Genomic DNA, 16933 nt, shown 5'->3' on the forward strand with positions numbered 1-16933 from the left:
GTTCCATTTAAAATTGTACAAAATTCCCCACTATTTGTTTCCATCACAAACACTTCAACACTCATCAGCTTCTGGAGCAACCACTTGTATCTCATACGCAGCGCAAAAAGAGTCACAAATTCAACAAAAGTCCTCAACAAAGCAAACAAACACAAAAATATATATGAATATGAAGGCATTTTTCTTGCACAAATATTCAAAATAAATTTGTGTACAAAGTTTATCACAAATTTGTTTGAAATTCCACAAAATCATTCATTTAACCAGATCTAAAATAAGCCATTTTCCCAGCACAAATCCAACAATATTCCTCACAAATGCATTTCATAGTTAATACAAATTTCTCTCAAAGCATACAAAATTCAGCACAAATTTGTTGAAAATTCAAGACAAATTACGGGTCATAAATTCAACAAAATTCCTCAAAAAAATGTGTAACATTCCACAAAATTCATCACAACTTTGATTGAAATTCAACAAAATCCATTAAAAAAAAATCTATCTGAAGGCATTTTTATAGCGCAAATCCAATCATCCTCACAAATATTACAACTAAATACCACAACAGTCCATCTGAAGGCGTTTTTCAAATTTTACAACACTTTACAATAAGGTACACAAAATGCAAAATGACAGTAGTTCATGAGGAATGAACGTACCTAACCCTAACCACTACTCAGTTCCTCTTTAGTTTTTTATTAGTTCCTCAGTAACTAGTCTAAATTTATGTGCCTTAGTCATTAGTTCCTCATCAGTTCGTCAGTAACTAGTCTAAATTGATATGCCTTATTTCCTCATTAACTGCTCTACTCATTAGTTCCTCATTTGTTCTTCATTAGTTCCTTAGTAGCTAGTCTAAATGTGTGTGCTTTAGTCATTAGTTGCTCATTAGTTCTTCAATAGTTCCTCAGTAGCTAGTCTAAAAGTGTGTGCCTTAGTCATTAGCCCTCATTAGTTCTTCATTAGTTCCTCAGTAACTACTGTATTTTTGTGTACCTTATTGTAAAGTGTGACCCCCAACAACATTCTCTACAAATGTTCTATTGCATATCCATTAATTACAAAGTATCAGTTTGAGATTCAACAATATCATCATAAACCCTTGGAAATGAGTCACAAATTCAACAAACTTCCTCACAAGTGTGTGAAATTCCACAAAATCCACCGTGCCTTTTGTTCATGTTCGACGTTAGCACGAATCTGACGATATTCCTCACAAATGTCTCATATGAATTGAATATGGATTCGTCACAAGACTATGACGGCAGATTTCAGTGAACACAAAATGAAATCAGACAAAAAGCCATGATAGGTGTTTGCACTGAAGACGATGCTTGTGAGTGCAATGACTGCGCCGTCTATTAGTTAAACCAACTTGGCTAATTGCGCACTTTGTGTTTGAAATGCGTGACGTGCTGTTTGGGCTAGAGGAGGAGGCGGGGGGCATTTAGGCTTTGGGGGTCCGTGTGTGTGATAATGGGACGGGCTCTTGTTGTCACTTGCCACCCAAGACGTGATTCATGGCCAACAATTAGTATTATCTGTCGGCTGCTCGGACGGTTCGGGACGAATCAGCAATGATGACTTGTGTTTCCTCCACCCATTGTTGCAGCTCCTCTCTCATTCGTCATGCCGCCGGCACACCTCCCTCACCCACCCATTGCGTGCCCCCCCCCCCCCCCCCCCCCCCCCCCCCCCCCCCCCCCCTTCCAGCGCCGGCCCCCATTCAGGTGCACGGCTCTGGAGGACGGGAGGGAGGAGGGGGAAGCTTTATAAGCGTGGACGCTCTACGGACTGGACCGGACCGCTGAGCGGACACCTCCTCCCATCAAGTACTATTTGTTGGTGATTATTTCTTCATCAAGAAGACCAAGAAGGATTGTGGCAAATGGCGGTGCCCAACAAGGTCAGCTTTTCCGTCAGGAGCATCCTGGACTTGCCCGAGCAGGACTCGGAGGCTGTGCCCGGGACATCACCACCTTACTCGGCCAGGAGGTCCCCCTTCAGCTCCTGGATGGAGAGCTCGTGCATGTGTACGTGCGCCTTTTGGATAAGATGTCTAGAGCCAGGATGGATAGATTGGGTGGTATACGTACAGTAGCTTCGGTAGATGGATGACGGAAAACTGGATGAGGAGATAAAAAGCTCTAAAGACGTGTACGTACTGTAGATCCACACATGTACAGTATGTGTGTTTAGGGCTCTATGTGATGTATTTCTACAGATGGATATATCTTTTGGTAGAAATGATGGAGATATGGTTTTGAATAGAGTTATGTATGCAGCGACAGACTATAAATGTTTGGGGGGGGGGCTGTAGCGTTCATTTATTTGCATCGAGAAACTTGGAGGAACTCGTGGAGAGATCAAATATTTTGCGTGATTTACTTTTTACGGGAAATGTTTTGTCATCATTTTACTTTGCTGTAGTTTTTATGATTTTTAAAATAACTTTGAGTCAAGGGTGCCACTCTGATAGTTTTATGGATTTTGGATTTTTTTTTTGTAAAATGGCTTTAAAAACCCCTCAGCTTTTTGCTCTATGTATTTATTTATTTATTGAAACATTTTTGCTGGATTCTTTTGTTTAATTTCATTTCTACAACGTGCCAAATGCCCCTCAGGCCGCACTTTGGACACCCCTGGTGTAAATGATTAGTATTTATTTTTATTGTGAAGACTACTACTTTGTCTTACATAAACTCCTTTACTATTTTGGTATTGCATTATGTGAAATATTTGATTTCTTTGCTGTATTTTTATTTCATGTAATTGACGAACTCACTATTTGATTACATCACATAGAATCATTTCACATTAGTTTATTACATTACATTGACTCCCATTTATTTAGTTGTTTGTGTTTGTTTTATTACTTAACATCGACTCATTTACTTTATTTTATTAAAGACTCATGTACTCTTTCTTATTATGTGACACACTTTCATTTTATTTTACAAGTGACTCGATTTACTGTATTTTCTAAAGACTATATTACGTCGTTGACTTATTTGACTGTATTTTAAAACTGCTCTGATGTTACATAATGACGTGCTTGTACTTCTTGCAGCCTGGGATGAAGGCAGCGGCCTGGAGGCCTCCCCAGACTCCACCAAGCCGGACGACTCCTCCGCCGAACCCGAGCTTTCAGAGCCGGTGAAGAAGAGCAAGAAGCGCCGGGTGCTTTTCTCTAAGGCCCAAACCTTGGAGCTGGAGAGGCGCTTCCGCCATCAGCGCTACCTGTCCGGCCCGGAGAGAGAGCAGCTTGCCCGCATCCTCAGCCTGACGCCGACTCAAGTCAAGATCTGGTTCCAGAACCACCGCTACAAGATGAAGAGGGGCCGGACGGAAGGGGCGCTGCTCGACCTGGAGATGGTGCACCCTCCGGTGTTGCGCCGGGTTGTCGTTCCGGTTCTGGTTCGGGATGGGAAGCCCTTCCACGCCTGCTTGGAGAGATCCGGCGGGTCGACGCACCCTCAGGCGGTCCACTTCCCCATGGCCTACCATTCCCTCCAGCAGTCCGCAGCCGTCGCTCTTCCTCCCCGGTACCAGCACTTTCAAAGCCCGGCAGCCTCCAGGTTGGCCTGGACGGACTTTTGGAGTGACTCGGTCCAGCTCGCTTCGTTCAAGTGAAGTCTCTCACGCACGAACTGCCCAGCAAATGTTTGCCTGCAAACACGCAACTTATAACTTGTAGGAAAAAAAGATATTTTGCACATTTTTTTTGCATATTGTTGTATATTATTTTTCAAATGCTGTTGTAGAATGTAGATTTGTATATTCTATCTGTTCTATACTTAATATTGTGCACTGGACACAACTTTTACAGAATAAGGTGCAAAGAATAATGTTCTTTAAAGTGTATATTTCTTTTGTGAAGGAAAGCATAAATAAAATATTTTGTAAATTCACATTTCCAGTCAGACGCTTTAGTGCATTAATGTGTATCATACCAGCACCAGCACCGGGCCGTACCAGCACTGACTTTTAATGCACCAAAATAGTTCATCCATTGTGTACTTGTGCAAAGTAGCACGCATGCTTGCTTGCCTGCAGGCTTTTCTGATGTTAAGGAGTCATTCTGCAGCTAAAAGCTGAGCAAACAGCCTTTCAAAAAGAGGCTGCGGCTTTGCTTTAAGCATAAGAATAGTCGGTAAACATCCCGGCCTCCCCGCGCTCCTCACTCATGGGACACCCGTTGTACATGCCACATTCTACCCCCAAGGTGCAAGCAACGTTCCCTGGCAAAGTCAGACACTTTCGGTGTGAAGAAACTGCCTGACTTTCAAAAATTGCTCGTCAAAGATCCTTTATATAACAGAACAACTCCGCTGTGTTTAAGGATGGATTGCAAAAACGTTGGTCCAAGATCCTCTATGGACTACTCGGCTGTATTTAAGGACCTGCTGCAAAAACGCTAGTCAAAGATCACCTATACATGACAGCAGCGCTCTAGTGTTGTGTTTCTTAAATGGCCGAGTAGCTTTGTCATTCATGGGTCTTGGACTAGCGTTCTTAAAAACAGCAGAGGACTCTAATCATTGATCATCTTTGACTGCTGTTTTTAAGGAACTGCTGCAAAAAACACTCAAGCACTCCTGTCGCAGGTCCTTAAAAACAGCTATATATAGAGGATCTTTGACTAGCATTTTTGCGTTAGGTCCCTAAAACAGCTGAGTAGTTCTGTCATATAGAGAATCTTTGACTGGATTTTTTTGCAATTGGTCCTTAAAAATAGCTGATTAGAGCTATCATATACTGTGGAGGATCTTGGACCAAATTTTTTTTGCAGCAGGTCTTAAAAATAGCTATAATTTTGTCATATAAGGATCTTTGACCAACATTTTTGCAATCAATCCTTAAAAACAGCTGATTAGATCTGTCATGCACTGTAGAGGATCATTGACTAGCAGTAGGTCCCTAAAAATGGCAGAGCAGCTTTGTCATTAGAGGATCTTGGACTAGCGTTCTAAAAACAGTTGAGCAGTCCTACCATAGATTACATTTGACTGCCGTTTTTAAGGACCTACTGCAATTTAAAAAGAAAGCATTGGAGAGTTCCTGACATTTAGAGGATATTTGAGTGGCGTTTTTGCAATAGGTCCTTAAACTGTGGAGTAGTCCTCTCATGCAGAGGATCTTTAGCCAGTGTTTTTGCAGTCCATCCCTAAAACAAAGAGGATCTTTGACTAGCAATTTTTGCAATCGGTCCTTTAAAAACAGCTGATTAGGTCTATCACATCCTGTTGAGCATCTTGTAATAGCCTTTTTTTGCAGTCGGTCCCTAAAAATGGCTGAGTAGCTCTGTCACATAGAGGATCTTGGACTAGCATTCTTAAAAACAGTCGGGCACTTCTATCATAGATTATCTTTGAGTGCTGTTGTTAAAGACTTCCTGCAAAAAAATAAAACCTGTTAGAGGGCTCCTGACATATAGAGGATCTTTGACTGGTGTTTTTGCAATCGGTCCTTAAAAACAGCTGATAAGATGTCATGGAGATGATCTTGGACATGCGTCCTTAAAAACTCCTATCATTGATTATCTTTGACTGCTGTTTTTAAGGCCCTCCTGCAAAAAAAGTAATTAGAGGGCTTCTGAATGATTCAGTTGAAGAGTCCTGCCTGATATCGTATCGACAGTTTCAAATCGTGTCAAAGTGTTGGTGTATACTTACACTGGCTGTGTGTGTGTGTGTGTGTGTGTGTGTGGTGGGTGGGCGGTGGTGGGCCCTCGTGTTTTTCCGCCCCCCAGTAATGTTGTTTGCTCGTCCTGTGACCCTGCAACCCATCGTCACTGTCACCTGGTCCTTTGTGGCCCTCGCTGGGGCCACCTTGCGTCACATATGGAGGGGGCCCGCATGGCCGGAGCCCCTCAGCTCACCACACATCTCTTCCCTTAAACGCTCTTTTTGTCCCCCCAGCTCCTGCGCCTTCACCCTGAATGGGCCATTGTCACCCCCCCAACCCACCAATAGCCTTTCCCCGAGGTGGGGGACCAAGACAAAATCTTTAGTGTTTCAATTCCCGTGATGTTTAATCAGTCCCTGCGACAAATTTATGAGCTTTGACCCCACAATGGCGTTTTAGAGCGACATGGGGGCTTTGGGGGCGGACAAAGACAGGCTTTTAGAGGTTGCCATTGGTGTTTTTAAGTTGCCCCCAGGAATTGTCTGGGCTCATATCAGCCGGCTCATCCTTTAGAGGCTTTTACTCAGTAGAGCGGGGGCTCATGTTAGAGTAGTTAACAAGCTAACGTGGGCCACAGGAGGAGTTGGCTCATGTCATCAATGATGGAAGTCAATCAGGCCCCCAGAGGGAGTATCTGGTACTGCACAAACATACTCAAGCGATCAAATCAAGTCTGTTGCTCGTCTACCGTACGACAAATCCATGACTCTCCTCATCACCAAAACCCCGTCACCCGTTTTATTTCTCATGAATGTAATCATGCATGAGAAATAATAATAATAATGTAATCAAACAAAGTATCATTTAAAGGGTTAAAACTAGAAAATGATTGAACGTTTGGTATTTCTGAGCATGTCTCAAGTGATTTAAATAAAACACCAGAGCATATCAAGCAGCTTTCACAGTCATTTTTGCAGTGGTCCCTAAAAACGGCTGCGTAGTTCTGTCGTGTACGGTGGTGTGAAAAAGTGTTTGCCCCTTCCTGATTTCTTTTTTATTTTTTTGCATGTTTGTCACATTTAAATGTTTCAGATCATCAACCAAATGTAAATATTAGTCAACGACAACACAACTCAACACAAAATGCAGTTTTTAAATGAAACTTTTTATCATTTAGGGAGTAAAAAAAAATCCAAACCTACATGGCCCCCAAGTGATTACCCCCAGTTAAAACATAACCACAAATGGCAAAACATAGAACAATAATGAACCTTCCCAGGAGTGGGCGGCCAACCAAAATGACCCCAAGAGCGCAGCAACGACTTGTCCAAGAGGTCACAAAAGACCCCACAGCAACATCCAAAGAACTGCAGGCCTCACTTGTCTCAGTTAAGGTCAGTGTTCATGACTCCACCATAAGAAAGACACTGGACAAAAATGACCTGCATGGCACAGTTCCAAGACCAAAACCACTGCTGAACAAAAACAACATTAAGGCTCGTCTCAATTTTGCCAGAAAACATCTTGATGATCCCCAAGACCTTTGGGAAAATACTCTGTGGTCTGATGAGACAAGCGTTTTTGGAAGGTGTGTGTCCCATTACATCTGGCCTAAAAGTAATGCTGTATTTCAGAAAAAGAACATCATACCAACCCTAAAATGTGGCGGTGGTAGTGTGATGGTCTGGGGCTGTTTTGCTGCTTGAGCATCTGGAAGACTTGCTGTGATAAATGGAACCATGAATTCTGATTCTGAATCCTATTGAGATGCTGTGGCATGACCTTCACAAGGAAAAGCCTCCAATGTGGCTGAATGACAACAATTGTGCAAAATTCCTCCCCAGCGCTGGAAGAGACTCATTGCAAGTTATCACAAATGCTTGATTGCAGTTGTTGCTGCTAAGGGGGGGCAACCACTTATTAGCTTTAGGGGGCCATCACTTTTTCACACAGGGACATGTAGCTTTGGATGTTTTTATCCCTTAATAATGAAAAGTTTAATTTAAAAAGTGCATTTTGTGTTCAGTTGTGTTGTCATTGACTAATATTTACGTTTGTTTGATGATCTGAAACATTTAAGTGTGACAAACATGCAAAAAAGAAGAAATCACGAAAGTAACAAATACTTTTTCACAGCACTGTAGAGGATTTGGACGTGCGTCCTTAAAATCAATCGAACACTCCCATCATAGATTATCATTGACGGCTGTTTTTAAGGACCTCCTGCAAAAAAAAAAAAAAGACATTATGGGGCTCTTGACATGTAGAGGATCTTTAACTGGCATTTTTGCAGTTCATCCTTAAAAAAACAGCTGAGTAGTTGTGTCATATAGAAGATCTTTGACTAGCAATTTTTTTAATCAGTCCTTAAATGTCCATCATACATTTTTGAGGATCTTGGACTAGCCTTTTTGTGCATTAGGGCCCTTAAAAATAGTGGAGTAGTTTGGTTATATAGGGGATCTTTGACCAACATTTGTGCAGTCGGTCTTTAAAAACAGCTTGTCATGTATTGTAGCGGAATTGTTTTTTTTTTTACCTATCATGTCCCTAAAATTGAACAATCTGAAGTGAAACCAATGTTTTCTTGAAAAAAAAAATGCCTCGAAAGTCACAAAAACTTTGGTTGAACTGTTGAGACTTCAGGTCAGGTGTAGGACGGACCTTTTTCTTTGACTTTTTGTGTTTTATTTCCCTTTGTGAAGCTCCCGCATAAGTGGGAAAAAACATGTGTAACACTTTACAATAAAGTACACAAAATGACAGTAGTTCATGAGGAACAAACCTACCTAACCCTAACCACTACTCATTAGTTCTTTATTACTTCTTCATTAGTTCCTCAGTAACTACCCTAAATTTATGTGCCTTAGTCATTAGTTCCTCATTAGTTCTTTATTACTTCTTCATTAGTTCCTCAGTAACTAGTCTAAATTTATGTGCCTTAGTCATTAGTTCCTCATTAGTTCTTCATTACTTCTTCATTTGTTCCTCAGTAACTAGTCTAAATTTATGTGCCTTAGTCATTAGTTCCTCATTAGTTCTTTATTACTTCTTCATTAGTTCCTCAGTAACTAGTCTAAATTTATGTGCCTTAGTCATTAGTTCCTCATTAGTTCTTCATTACTTCTTCATTTGTTCCTCAGTAACTAGTCTAAATTTATGTGCCTTAGTCATTAGTTCCTCATTAGTTCTTTATTACTTCTTCATTAGTTCCTCAGTAACTAGTCTAAATTTATGTGCCTTAGTCATTAGTTCCTCCTTAGTTCTTCATTACTTCTTCATTAGTTCCTCAGTAACTAGTCTAAATTTATGTGCCTTAGTCATTAGTTCCTCCTTAGTTCTTCATTACTTCTTCATGAGTTCCTCAGTAAACTAGTCTAAATTTATGTGCCTTAATTCCTCAGTAACTACTTTAGTCATTAGTTCCTCATTAGTTCCTCAGTAACTAGTCTAAATGTATGTGCCTTAGTTCCCCAGTAACTACTTTAGTCATTAGTTCCTCAGTAACTAGTCTAAATTTATGTGCCTTAGTTATTAGTTCCTCATTAGTTCTTCATTAGTTCCTCAGTAACTACTCTCAATTTATGTGCCTTAGTCATTAGTTCCTCATTAGTTCTTCATTACTTCTTCATTCGTTCCTCAGTAACTAGTCTAAATTTATGTGCCTTAGTCATTAGTTCCTCCTTAGTTCTTCATTACTTCTTCATGAGTTCCTCAGTAACTAGTCTAAATTTATGTGCCTTAGTCATTAGTTCCTCCTTAGTTCTTCATTACTTCTTCATGAGTTCCTCAGTAACTAGTCTAAATTTATGTGCCTTAATTCCTCAGTAACTACTTTAGTCATTAGTTCCTCATTAGTTCCTCAGTAACTAGTCTAAATGTATGTGCCTTAGTTCCCCAGTAACTACTTTAGTCATTAGTTCCTCAGTAACTAGTCTAAATTTATGTGCCTTAGTTATTAGTTCCTCATTAGTTCTTCATTAGTTTCTCAGTAACTACTCTCAATTTATGTGCCTTAGTCATTAGTTCCTCATTAGTTCTTCATTACTTCTTCATTCGTTCCTCAGTAACTAGTCTAAATTTATGTGCCTTAGTCATTAGTTCCTCCTTAGTTCTTCATTACTTCTTCATGAGTTCCTCAGTAACTAGTCTAAATTTATGTGCCTTAGTCATTAGTTCCCCCTTAGTTCTTCATTACTTCTTCATTCGTTCCTCAGTAACTAGTCTAAATTTATGTGCCTTAATTCCTCAGTAACTACTTTAGTCATTAGTTCCTCATTAGTTCCTCAGTAACTAGTCTAAATGTATGTGCCTTAGTTCCTCAGTAACTACTTTAGTCATTAGTTCCTCAGTAACTAGTCTAAATTTATGTGCCTTAGTTATTAGTTCCTCATTAGTTCATCGTTACTTCTTCATTAGTTCCTTAGTAACTAGTCTAAATGTATGTTCCTTAGTCATTAGTTCCTCATTAGTTCATTAGTTCCTCGGCAACTACTGCATTTTTGTATACCTTATTGTAAAGTGTGACCAAAACATGATGATAACCGTAGAACTAGAAATGGAAGCGACTGCCACAAAAAAGGCACTGACCTGACCCCTCAGTACAACGTGGATGAAACTGCACCAGATCAAAATGAATAAGAGCGGAAGGAGAAAGTCTATTTTAAAACTTTGCCTGTAGTGTTAATGATGGTTTTATGAAGGCAGCAGTTTGACCCTGGAACAGGGAATAATTGATTTTTACATAAAAGCTAGTTTTGAAATATATATTTTTGGAGTAGTTTTTCCCTGTTGGAAATATTGTGTTAGTTGTGCTGTGTGCTGTTAGCAATCACGAGTAGGTGACATGGATAATATCTCCACTAGATGGCGCTCTAACACTTCCAAACCGTCAATCGATGACCTAATCAGCCGGTGCGTTTCCCTCTGTAGCCTGCACGTACGTAGTTGTCCACCAGAGGGCGTTTTGCACCTGTGTATGAGCTACCTCCCGCCTGGGACGCCCAGGTTGCTCGTTGTGACGTCATTGTTCCTCTGGTAGTTCACGGGGAATCACGGACACGTTATGTTGAACAAGTTTATTTGCATTTCTAAAATAATTCTTACAAGATTGGGTCAATTTGCATTCAGTAGGTATCATTTATCATTTTAGTTTTGTGGCGTGCAAAGAAAATGACTTTTTTAAAAATACCATTTTTAATGCTTGTGATTTCTGTCACAATTAAATTATCATTATTATTATTATTAGATTAGCTGAATATTAAATTGGCTAATTAGGGGTTCATTATTGTATAGTCTAGTTTATATTTATATAAAATTCATATTATTTATTGTTGTTTCTAATTATGTCACCAATATCATTACTCTGCATTTTGCTTTATTTGACAGCCAGTGCTTGTCGTTTCTTTAAAATACATTAAATCATAAAAAAGTCAATACAATCCTGAACTGCATGCAGTTATTGACAGTACAGGTGAAGCTGTATGTTACAAAAAGTGCCACATTGAGACATGACCACGATTACATACAGAAGCACATTCAATTTATTGACCTTTTTAAAGAAAAGACGACTGAACCCTCTCCTGCATGGCAAATCTTCATGTTAAAGCAGCGGAATAAAACAGAGGACATAATGAGCAGCTGACCAGAAGTCTATATGATTACAAATTATAAATTGGCAAAAAAATATTTGTAAAAGAATACATGCATCTCAGAAATATGCGAAAAGTCCTCTAAAATAAACCAATGATAAATACACTAGACCAGTTGGAAAAACGGCCAGAATGTACATTTTGCACTGTTGGATCTTAAGGAGGTTCTAAGTAGAGCTTCAAAATGCAAAAAGAAGAAATGGGAGAGAGACAAAAAAATATCTGGAAGAAGTCCTTTGTGAAGTGCAGCGTTGTCCTGTTGAAAAGCATCATCACCACACAGACGAGGGCCTTCAGTCATGAGGGATGCCCCCTGCAATATCTCCACATAGCCGGCTGCCGTTTGACAACCCTGCACGACCTGAAGTCCCACTGTTCCACTGAAGGATCACGATAGCGCCCCCTCCACTGTGCCGTGTGAGAAAACATCTCGGGTGGGATCTCCTTGTCATGCCAGTAACGCTGGAAGCCATTAGGTTACATTTTTTTCTCATCAGAGAACAAAATTTTCTTTCACCTTTCAATGTCCCATGTTTGGTGCTCTCTTTCAAATTCCATGTGTCCAATTTTGTGGCCTTGAAGGAGACCTTTTTTCTTCTTAAAAGCCTCTCTGGCAGATGGCGTCTGACGGTTATTGGACTGCACTCGGCACCAGTACAACCTTCATTTGGGCCGAGGATGGTCCCGTGTCTCGATGGACAGCCAACGGGATCCTCCTGCTCAGGTCCAGTGACATTTTTTGGGGTCTACCACTTGACTTTTTTCTTCCCTGAGCCTCAGGATGTTTGAAGAAGTGTGAAATGACTGTCTTACTGCGTCCAACCTCAACCAACCACAATAATAAACGTATTGTTAAACAACCACAAACCTTGTCAAAAATGAGCATTATTTTTGCACAGGCATAATTGCTTGTGTTTTGGGTTTTGGGTGTACCTAATGAAGTGTCCCATGAGTGTACAGCGATCGTGCAATATTGATATTTTTGGTTTGAAAGCAGGCCTGCATGGAATGCAACGTGCGGCGTTTGCTTGCACGTCACACAAAAAATACATTAAAAAACTATCAAATTAAAATAAATCATCTATAAAATACTCTCCCCTATCACTAATTATATATAAATATATATATATATTACAATTTATCACAGTGGGAGCTATTTAGAGTAATTTGGCTATCAGTGCTAGTAAACGTGAAAAGCAATCAAACGTACAGTATTGTTAAATTACCGTAATACCTCACAAAAATGAGCATCTGTATTTTGAGCAGATGTCATTTCATTGTGTTTTGGATTTCAGGTGTACCTAATAAAGTGTCCCATTGTGCAATACCATTTATTGACCTCGATTTGCTTGCAAATGCTATGATATTTGCCGTACTTCAGTGTTCTTTTTGGGGGGGGTGTGAAGGTATCTTTTCTGGTGATTGAGTCGGCGCCTCGGTGATTAAGACAAGATGGAGAGTGGCCACTTTAGTCGGCGCTAACTTCCCCACAAGAGCCTCTTCTTCTTCTTCTTCTTCTCCTCCTCCATCTCGTTCTGGACCACACTCGGCTTCCTTGCGTGTTGCTGCGTGGACACAAAACAAAAACCAGTGGGGGTTAATCACTCACTGCAAGTGTTTGCAAGTGCACTTTTTTTTTTGCACGAATACTGCAATCACGCGTGTGAGGCTATTAAAAAAAGTCACCAAGCCTGAGGAGTCCCTCTCAACTCCTGGGGCCCTCCTGTTCATGAAGAGGCCCTCGTAAACATCAGTGCAGTTAATAAAGAGCATTGTGGCGCGCAAACTCTGCAGTGGTGACGTTGCTGCAAGTGGGAGGAAGAGGAAGGGAGAGGAGGAGGGTGCAGCACACATGTCTTGTTGCAAAGTGACATTACAGTCACCGACGCCCCGCCTCTGCTTGCATGCAGCCTTAAACCCGGCAGCCCGGCTAAAACACACCCGGAGCCAGTACCGAGCTCCATCCAGTTAAGGCGGACTCTCCCCCTGCAGCCGACCGGGACAACAACCACCAAGAGGGGCTCGTGGGCTTTCCAAAGAAGCAAAATCTAATTCCTCCCAGGACAATGTCGATGAGCCCCAAGCATACGACCCCCTTTTCAGTGTCCGACATCCTGAGTCCCCTGGAGGAGAGTTACAAGAAGGTGAGCATGGACAACAACAACAACAACAGCAGTGGCGGCGGCAACCTGGGGGCCCAGCTGGCAGGCTACCGGCAGCCGCAGGTGTCCCAGGCGGCCATGCAGCAGCACCACATGGGCCACAACGGCAGCGTGTCGGCGGCGTACCACATGAGCGCCGCCGGGGTGCCGCAGCTGTCCCACGCAGCCGCGGTGGGCGGCTACTGCAACGGCAACATGGGCGAGCTGGCCCCCTACCAGGACGGCATGAGGGGCAGCGCCACGGCCGCGGGCTGGTACGGAGCCAACCCGGATCCGCGGTTCTCCACCAGTGAGTTCACTTTCCACCACCGCCCCGACCCCCCCTTGATGCTGATATTATTTATGATGTATATTATTATACTGTAGGGCCTTTGTATGTATTAGTCGGCGTTTAAACTCCTGCCATATTTATAATCTTCACATTAGGCCTATACTTTTGTTCCTAATATTCTTCTTAGCTTTGTTCTAATTTCTCGTGTTTTTCTTCGTATTATATTTCCAAAGTTCTTCATATTCAACTATTGCAACAGTTCTAATATTCTTTCTTATATTCAACTTTCTTATAACATTTCATATTCTTTAAATGATACTTCATACTGACACTTGGAATTATCATGATCAAACGTTATTCTAATATTTATATTATTTTTCTTCGCACTTTTCTCTATTCTAATATTTATATTGTACTCCATTCTAATATTTATATTTCTGTATTTTTTTTTATTTTGGTATATTTTTGAATTATTATTAAACCGTACGACAACATATTCCATTATTTCTAGTATTTATTTGACCCCAAAAATACTTATTTAAGCTAATGTCATGTTTTTTATTCAATTTAAATATGTAATAGTGCAATTGTACTATTTGTTTTAAAATATATAAAATACGTTCAAAAACAAGCAGAAATGAATATTACTATAGACCGATAATGAATTATAGCTTCAAATATCTTTATATTGCTCTACTATTAATAAACTACAATCTATTAATAATACCAATCTTAAAATGTTATTGTATAATACTCATAATTGCATGGGGATATTCTATATTTATATCTGCAGTTTAATAATTGATCAAGTACGTGCACGTTGACAGGAACCTTATAAATGACAAATGATATCAAATTCATTTCTAATGACTAATGAATGGAAAACGCAGCATATATTTATTCATATCTTATAAACTCATCCTAATGAAAATAAGACGTAGAAGGCTGCGTACAAATGAAGCAAAGGCCCATATTGTGTTTTTCATACTGATTCCGGTTTTCAGAATAATATCGAGTTGAGAAAATGCCAATTTTAGGAAAATTCTACATTTTGGCGCTCTATAGGCACGCTCATCTCCTTAAAAAAATATGATTTATGCTAATTAAACGTCCACACGGGCCATAATAGTTAAATATGCAGTTTCTTGACAGGGGTCGCGTCTGATAAGCGGAGTTCTTTGTGGTCCAGACTTGAAAGTGTGTTTTCTCTGCCCATCCTTTCAGTTTCCCGCTTCATGGGCTCGTCCTCGGGCATGAACATGAGCAGCATGGGCGGCCTGGGCTCCCTGGCGGAGGTGCACGCCAAAGGCATGGGCTCCCTGGCCTCCACCCCGCGGAGGAAGAGGAGGGTGCTCTTCTCCCAGGCTCAGGTCTACGAGCTGGAGCGACGCTTCAAGCAGCAGAAGTACCTCTCGGCCCCGGAGAGGGAGCACCTGGCCAGCATGATCCACCTGACCCCCACCCAGGTGAAGATCTGGTTCCAGAACCACCGCTACAAGATGAAGCGACAGGCTAAAGACAAGGTGTCCCAGCAGCAGATGCAGCAGGAGGGGGGGTCCTGTCAGCAGCAGCAGCAGCAGCAGCAATCGCCTCGCAGGGTGGCGGTGCCGGTTCTGGTGAAGGACGGGAAGCCGTGTCAGGGAAGCGGCCACACGCCCACCAACGCGCAGGCCCACCACCATCACCAGCAGCACCAGCAGCACCAGCATCACCACCAACAACCACAGGCCGCCAATGTCATGATCATGTCCGCCAGCAGCAACCACACCCCCGGTCTGGGGCACCAGCAGGTGGGCAGCGCCGGCCATTCTCCAGATTTGGGCCCCCACTCCTCCAGCCCCCCGGCGCTGCAGAGCCAAGTGGCCGGCCTCTCGCACCTTAACTCCCCCGGAGCCGAGTACGGCTCGGCCCTGCAGTGCTCGGCTCTGTTGTACGGCAGGACGTGGTGACCAAAAACTACACCCCCAATCCCCCAACCCCTCCACCCCCATAAGTTCTATTTAAGACAAAAAGACGTCTCTCGAGATATGTTTTTAAAAACATTTTTCGAAATTTGGGAAGAGTGCACACGATGGACATTTTTTTTCTACCGGAAGCTTGAACAGTCTTGGGATTTATTTATGTAAATTATATATAATAAAACAAAAAACAGGAAGAATAGGCTTTCAAAATTCCAAAAGACATTTTAATGTCAGTCGTATAGATTTAGAATTTTAGCTTTATTGTTGTACGGTATTTTTTGGACACTTTTTGCCGACTTGTTGTGGTTTCGTTGGTATTTGTACGTTCATTTATTTGTAACTTATATAGATATCTCACTTACAGCGCAAAAAAGTCCTATTAATAAATTATGGAAGCAAGTTTGTGGAATATTTGGTGTTAAACCTGGCCTGGGGGAAGCAACATTGCTTTTCTATATTTTTTCCTTCATTAGTTTTGTGTCCGTGGGGAATTCTACTCTGTGTCCAGGTTAGGGCAAGGCAAACTAAACTAAACAGCTTTATCAGCAGCTTTTATTCTGGCCTCAGGCAAATACTAAACCCATTCTTGCGGGTTTATTTAACAGTTTAAACACTGCTCAGGCTTGTCGTTTGCAGAGCAAACTGCGCGCGTGTGTGTGCGTGTGTGTGTTTGGAAGGCTTTTTCTTCTGTTTGTGTGTTCGAGAGGTGAGGTTTGCGGAAGATCAAACACCAGCTTATCGATGACCAAACTGGGGAGGGAGAAACGCATCTTATCACCAATCAGTCATGCCGAGTAACTCTTTTCTATTTTCCCTTATTTCCATTTCAAGGCGTCTAAATGACTCATTTATTTGAACATGGGCCTCTGTGGTAGACTATAATAATCATCAGGCCGCCATGCTCCCGCCATCTAATGGGGCTGGACCCTAACAATGTGGTTGCTAGGCGACGAGGATCCCGGCAGCTCGTGTCATTTAACGGTGGAAATCGGTTTTCAATTCAGTGTTGACACATACTATCATTTGAAACCATCACACGCTGTAACGCAGCAATACGGCAGAAATGCGAATTTACGAAGGTCATTTGAAGGTGTGTTACTGATATTATCTTACATTTCGATATCGTAAGCTATGAAAGTGTATTACCCTGGATTAAAAAAACCTTATTATTATGGACAATTTACCTCAGATTTTGTTCTTATCTTAGGCCCAATTTCACGTTTCTTACAGCTCCGTTTATGATGGTCAATGTAAAGCTTA

The 16933-nt window shown here is 41.5% G+C and overlaps 2 protein-coding genes across 2 annotated transcripts; both read left to right on the plus strand.

The window, feature by feature from the left end:
- The first annotated feature begins 2179 nt into the window (after window positions 1-2179).
- On the plus strand, window positions 2180-3812 carry nkx2.9 (NK2 transcription factor related, locus 9 (Drosophila)). Its single transcript, XM_054796722.1, has one exon. The coding sequence runs from the start codon at window positions 3037-3039 to the stop codon at window positions 3631-3633; it is 597 nt and encodes a 198-aa protein (XP_054652697.1). The 5' UTR covers window positions 2180-3036; the 3' UTR covers window positions 3634-3812.
- Window positions 3813-13210: 9398 nt separating this feature from the next.
- On the plus strand, window positions 13211-16033 carry nkx2.1 (NK2 homeobox 1). The gene is made up of 2 exons (XM_054796708.1): window positions 13211-13730; window positions 14937-16033. Exons 1-2 carry the CDS (start codon window positions 13346-13348, stop codon window positions 15659-15661), a joined length of 1110 nt encoding a protein of 369 aa, XP_054652683.1. The 5' UTR covers window positions 13211-13345; the 3' UTR covers window positions 15662-16033.
- Window positions 16034-16933: the final 900 nt, after the last annotated feature.

This window comes from Dunckerocampus dactyliophorus, chromosome 13 (assembly GCF_027744805.1).
Source record: "Dunckerocampus dactyliophorus isolate RoL2022-P2 chromosome 13, RoL_Ddac_1.1, whole genome shotgun sequence".
In the NCBI taxonomy this organism is placed as follows: domain Eukaryota; kingdom Metazoa; phylum Chordata; class Actinopteri; order Syngnathiformes; family Syngnathidae; genus Dunckerocampus; species Dunckerocampus dactyliophorus.

What these genes read in the sequence shown, in the direction of transcription:
- nkx2.9 (XM_054796722.1), top strand. Translation starts at nt 3,037, where the DNA reads ATGTTACATAATGACGTGCTTGTACTTCTTGCAGCCTGGGATGAAGGC.
- nkx2.1 (XM_054796708.1), top strand. Translation starts at nt 13,346, where the DNA reads ATGTCGATGAGCCCCAAGCATACGACCCCCTTTTCAGTGTCCGACATC. An exon ending in GGATCCGCGGTTCTCCACCA is followed by an intron (nt 13,731 to 14,936) that starts GTGAGTTCACTT and finishes CCATCCTTTCAG; the next exon opens with TTTCCCGCTTCATGGGCTCG.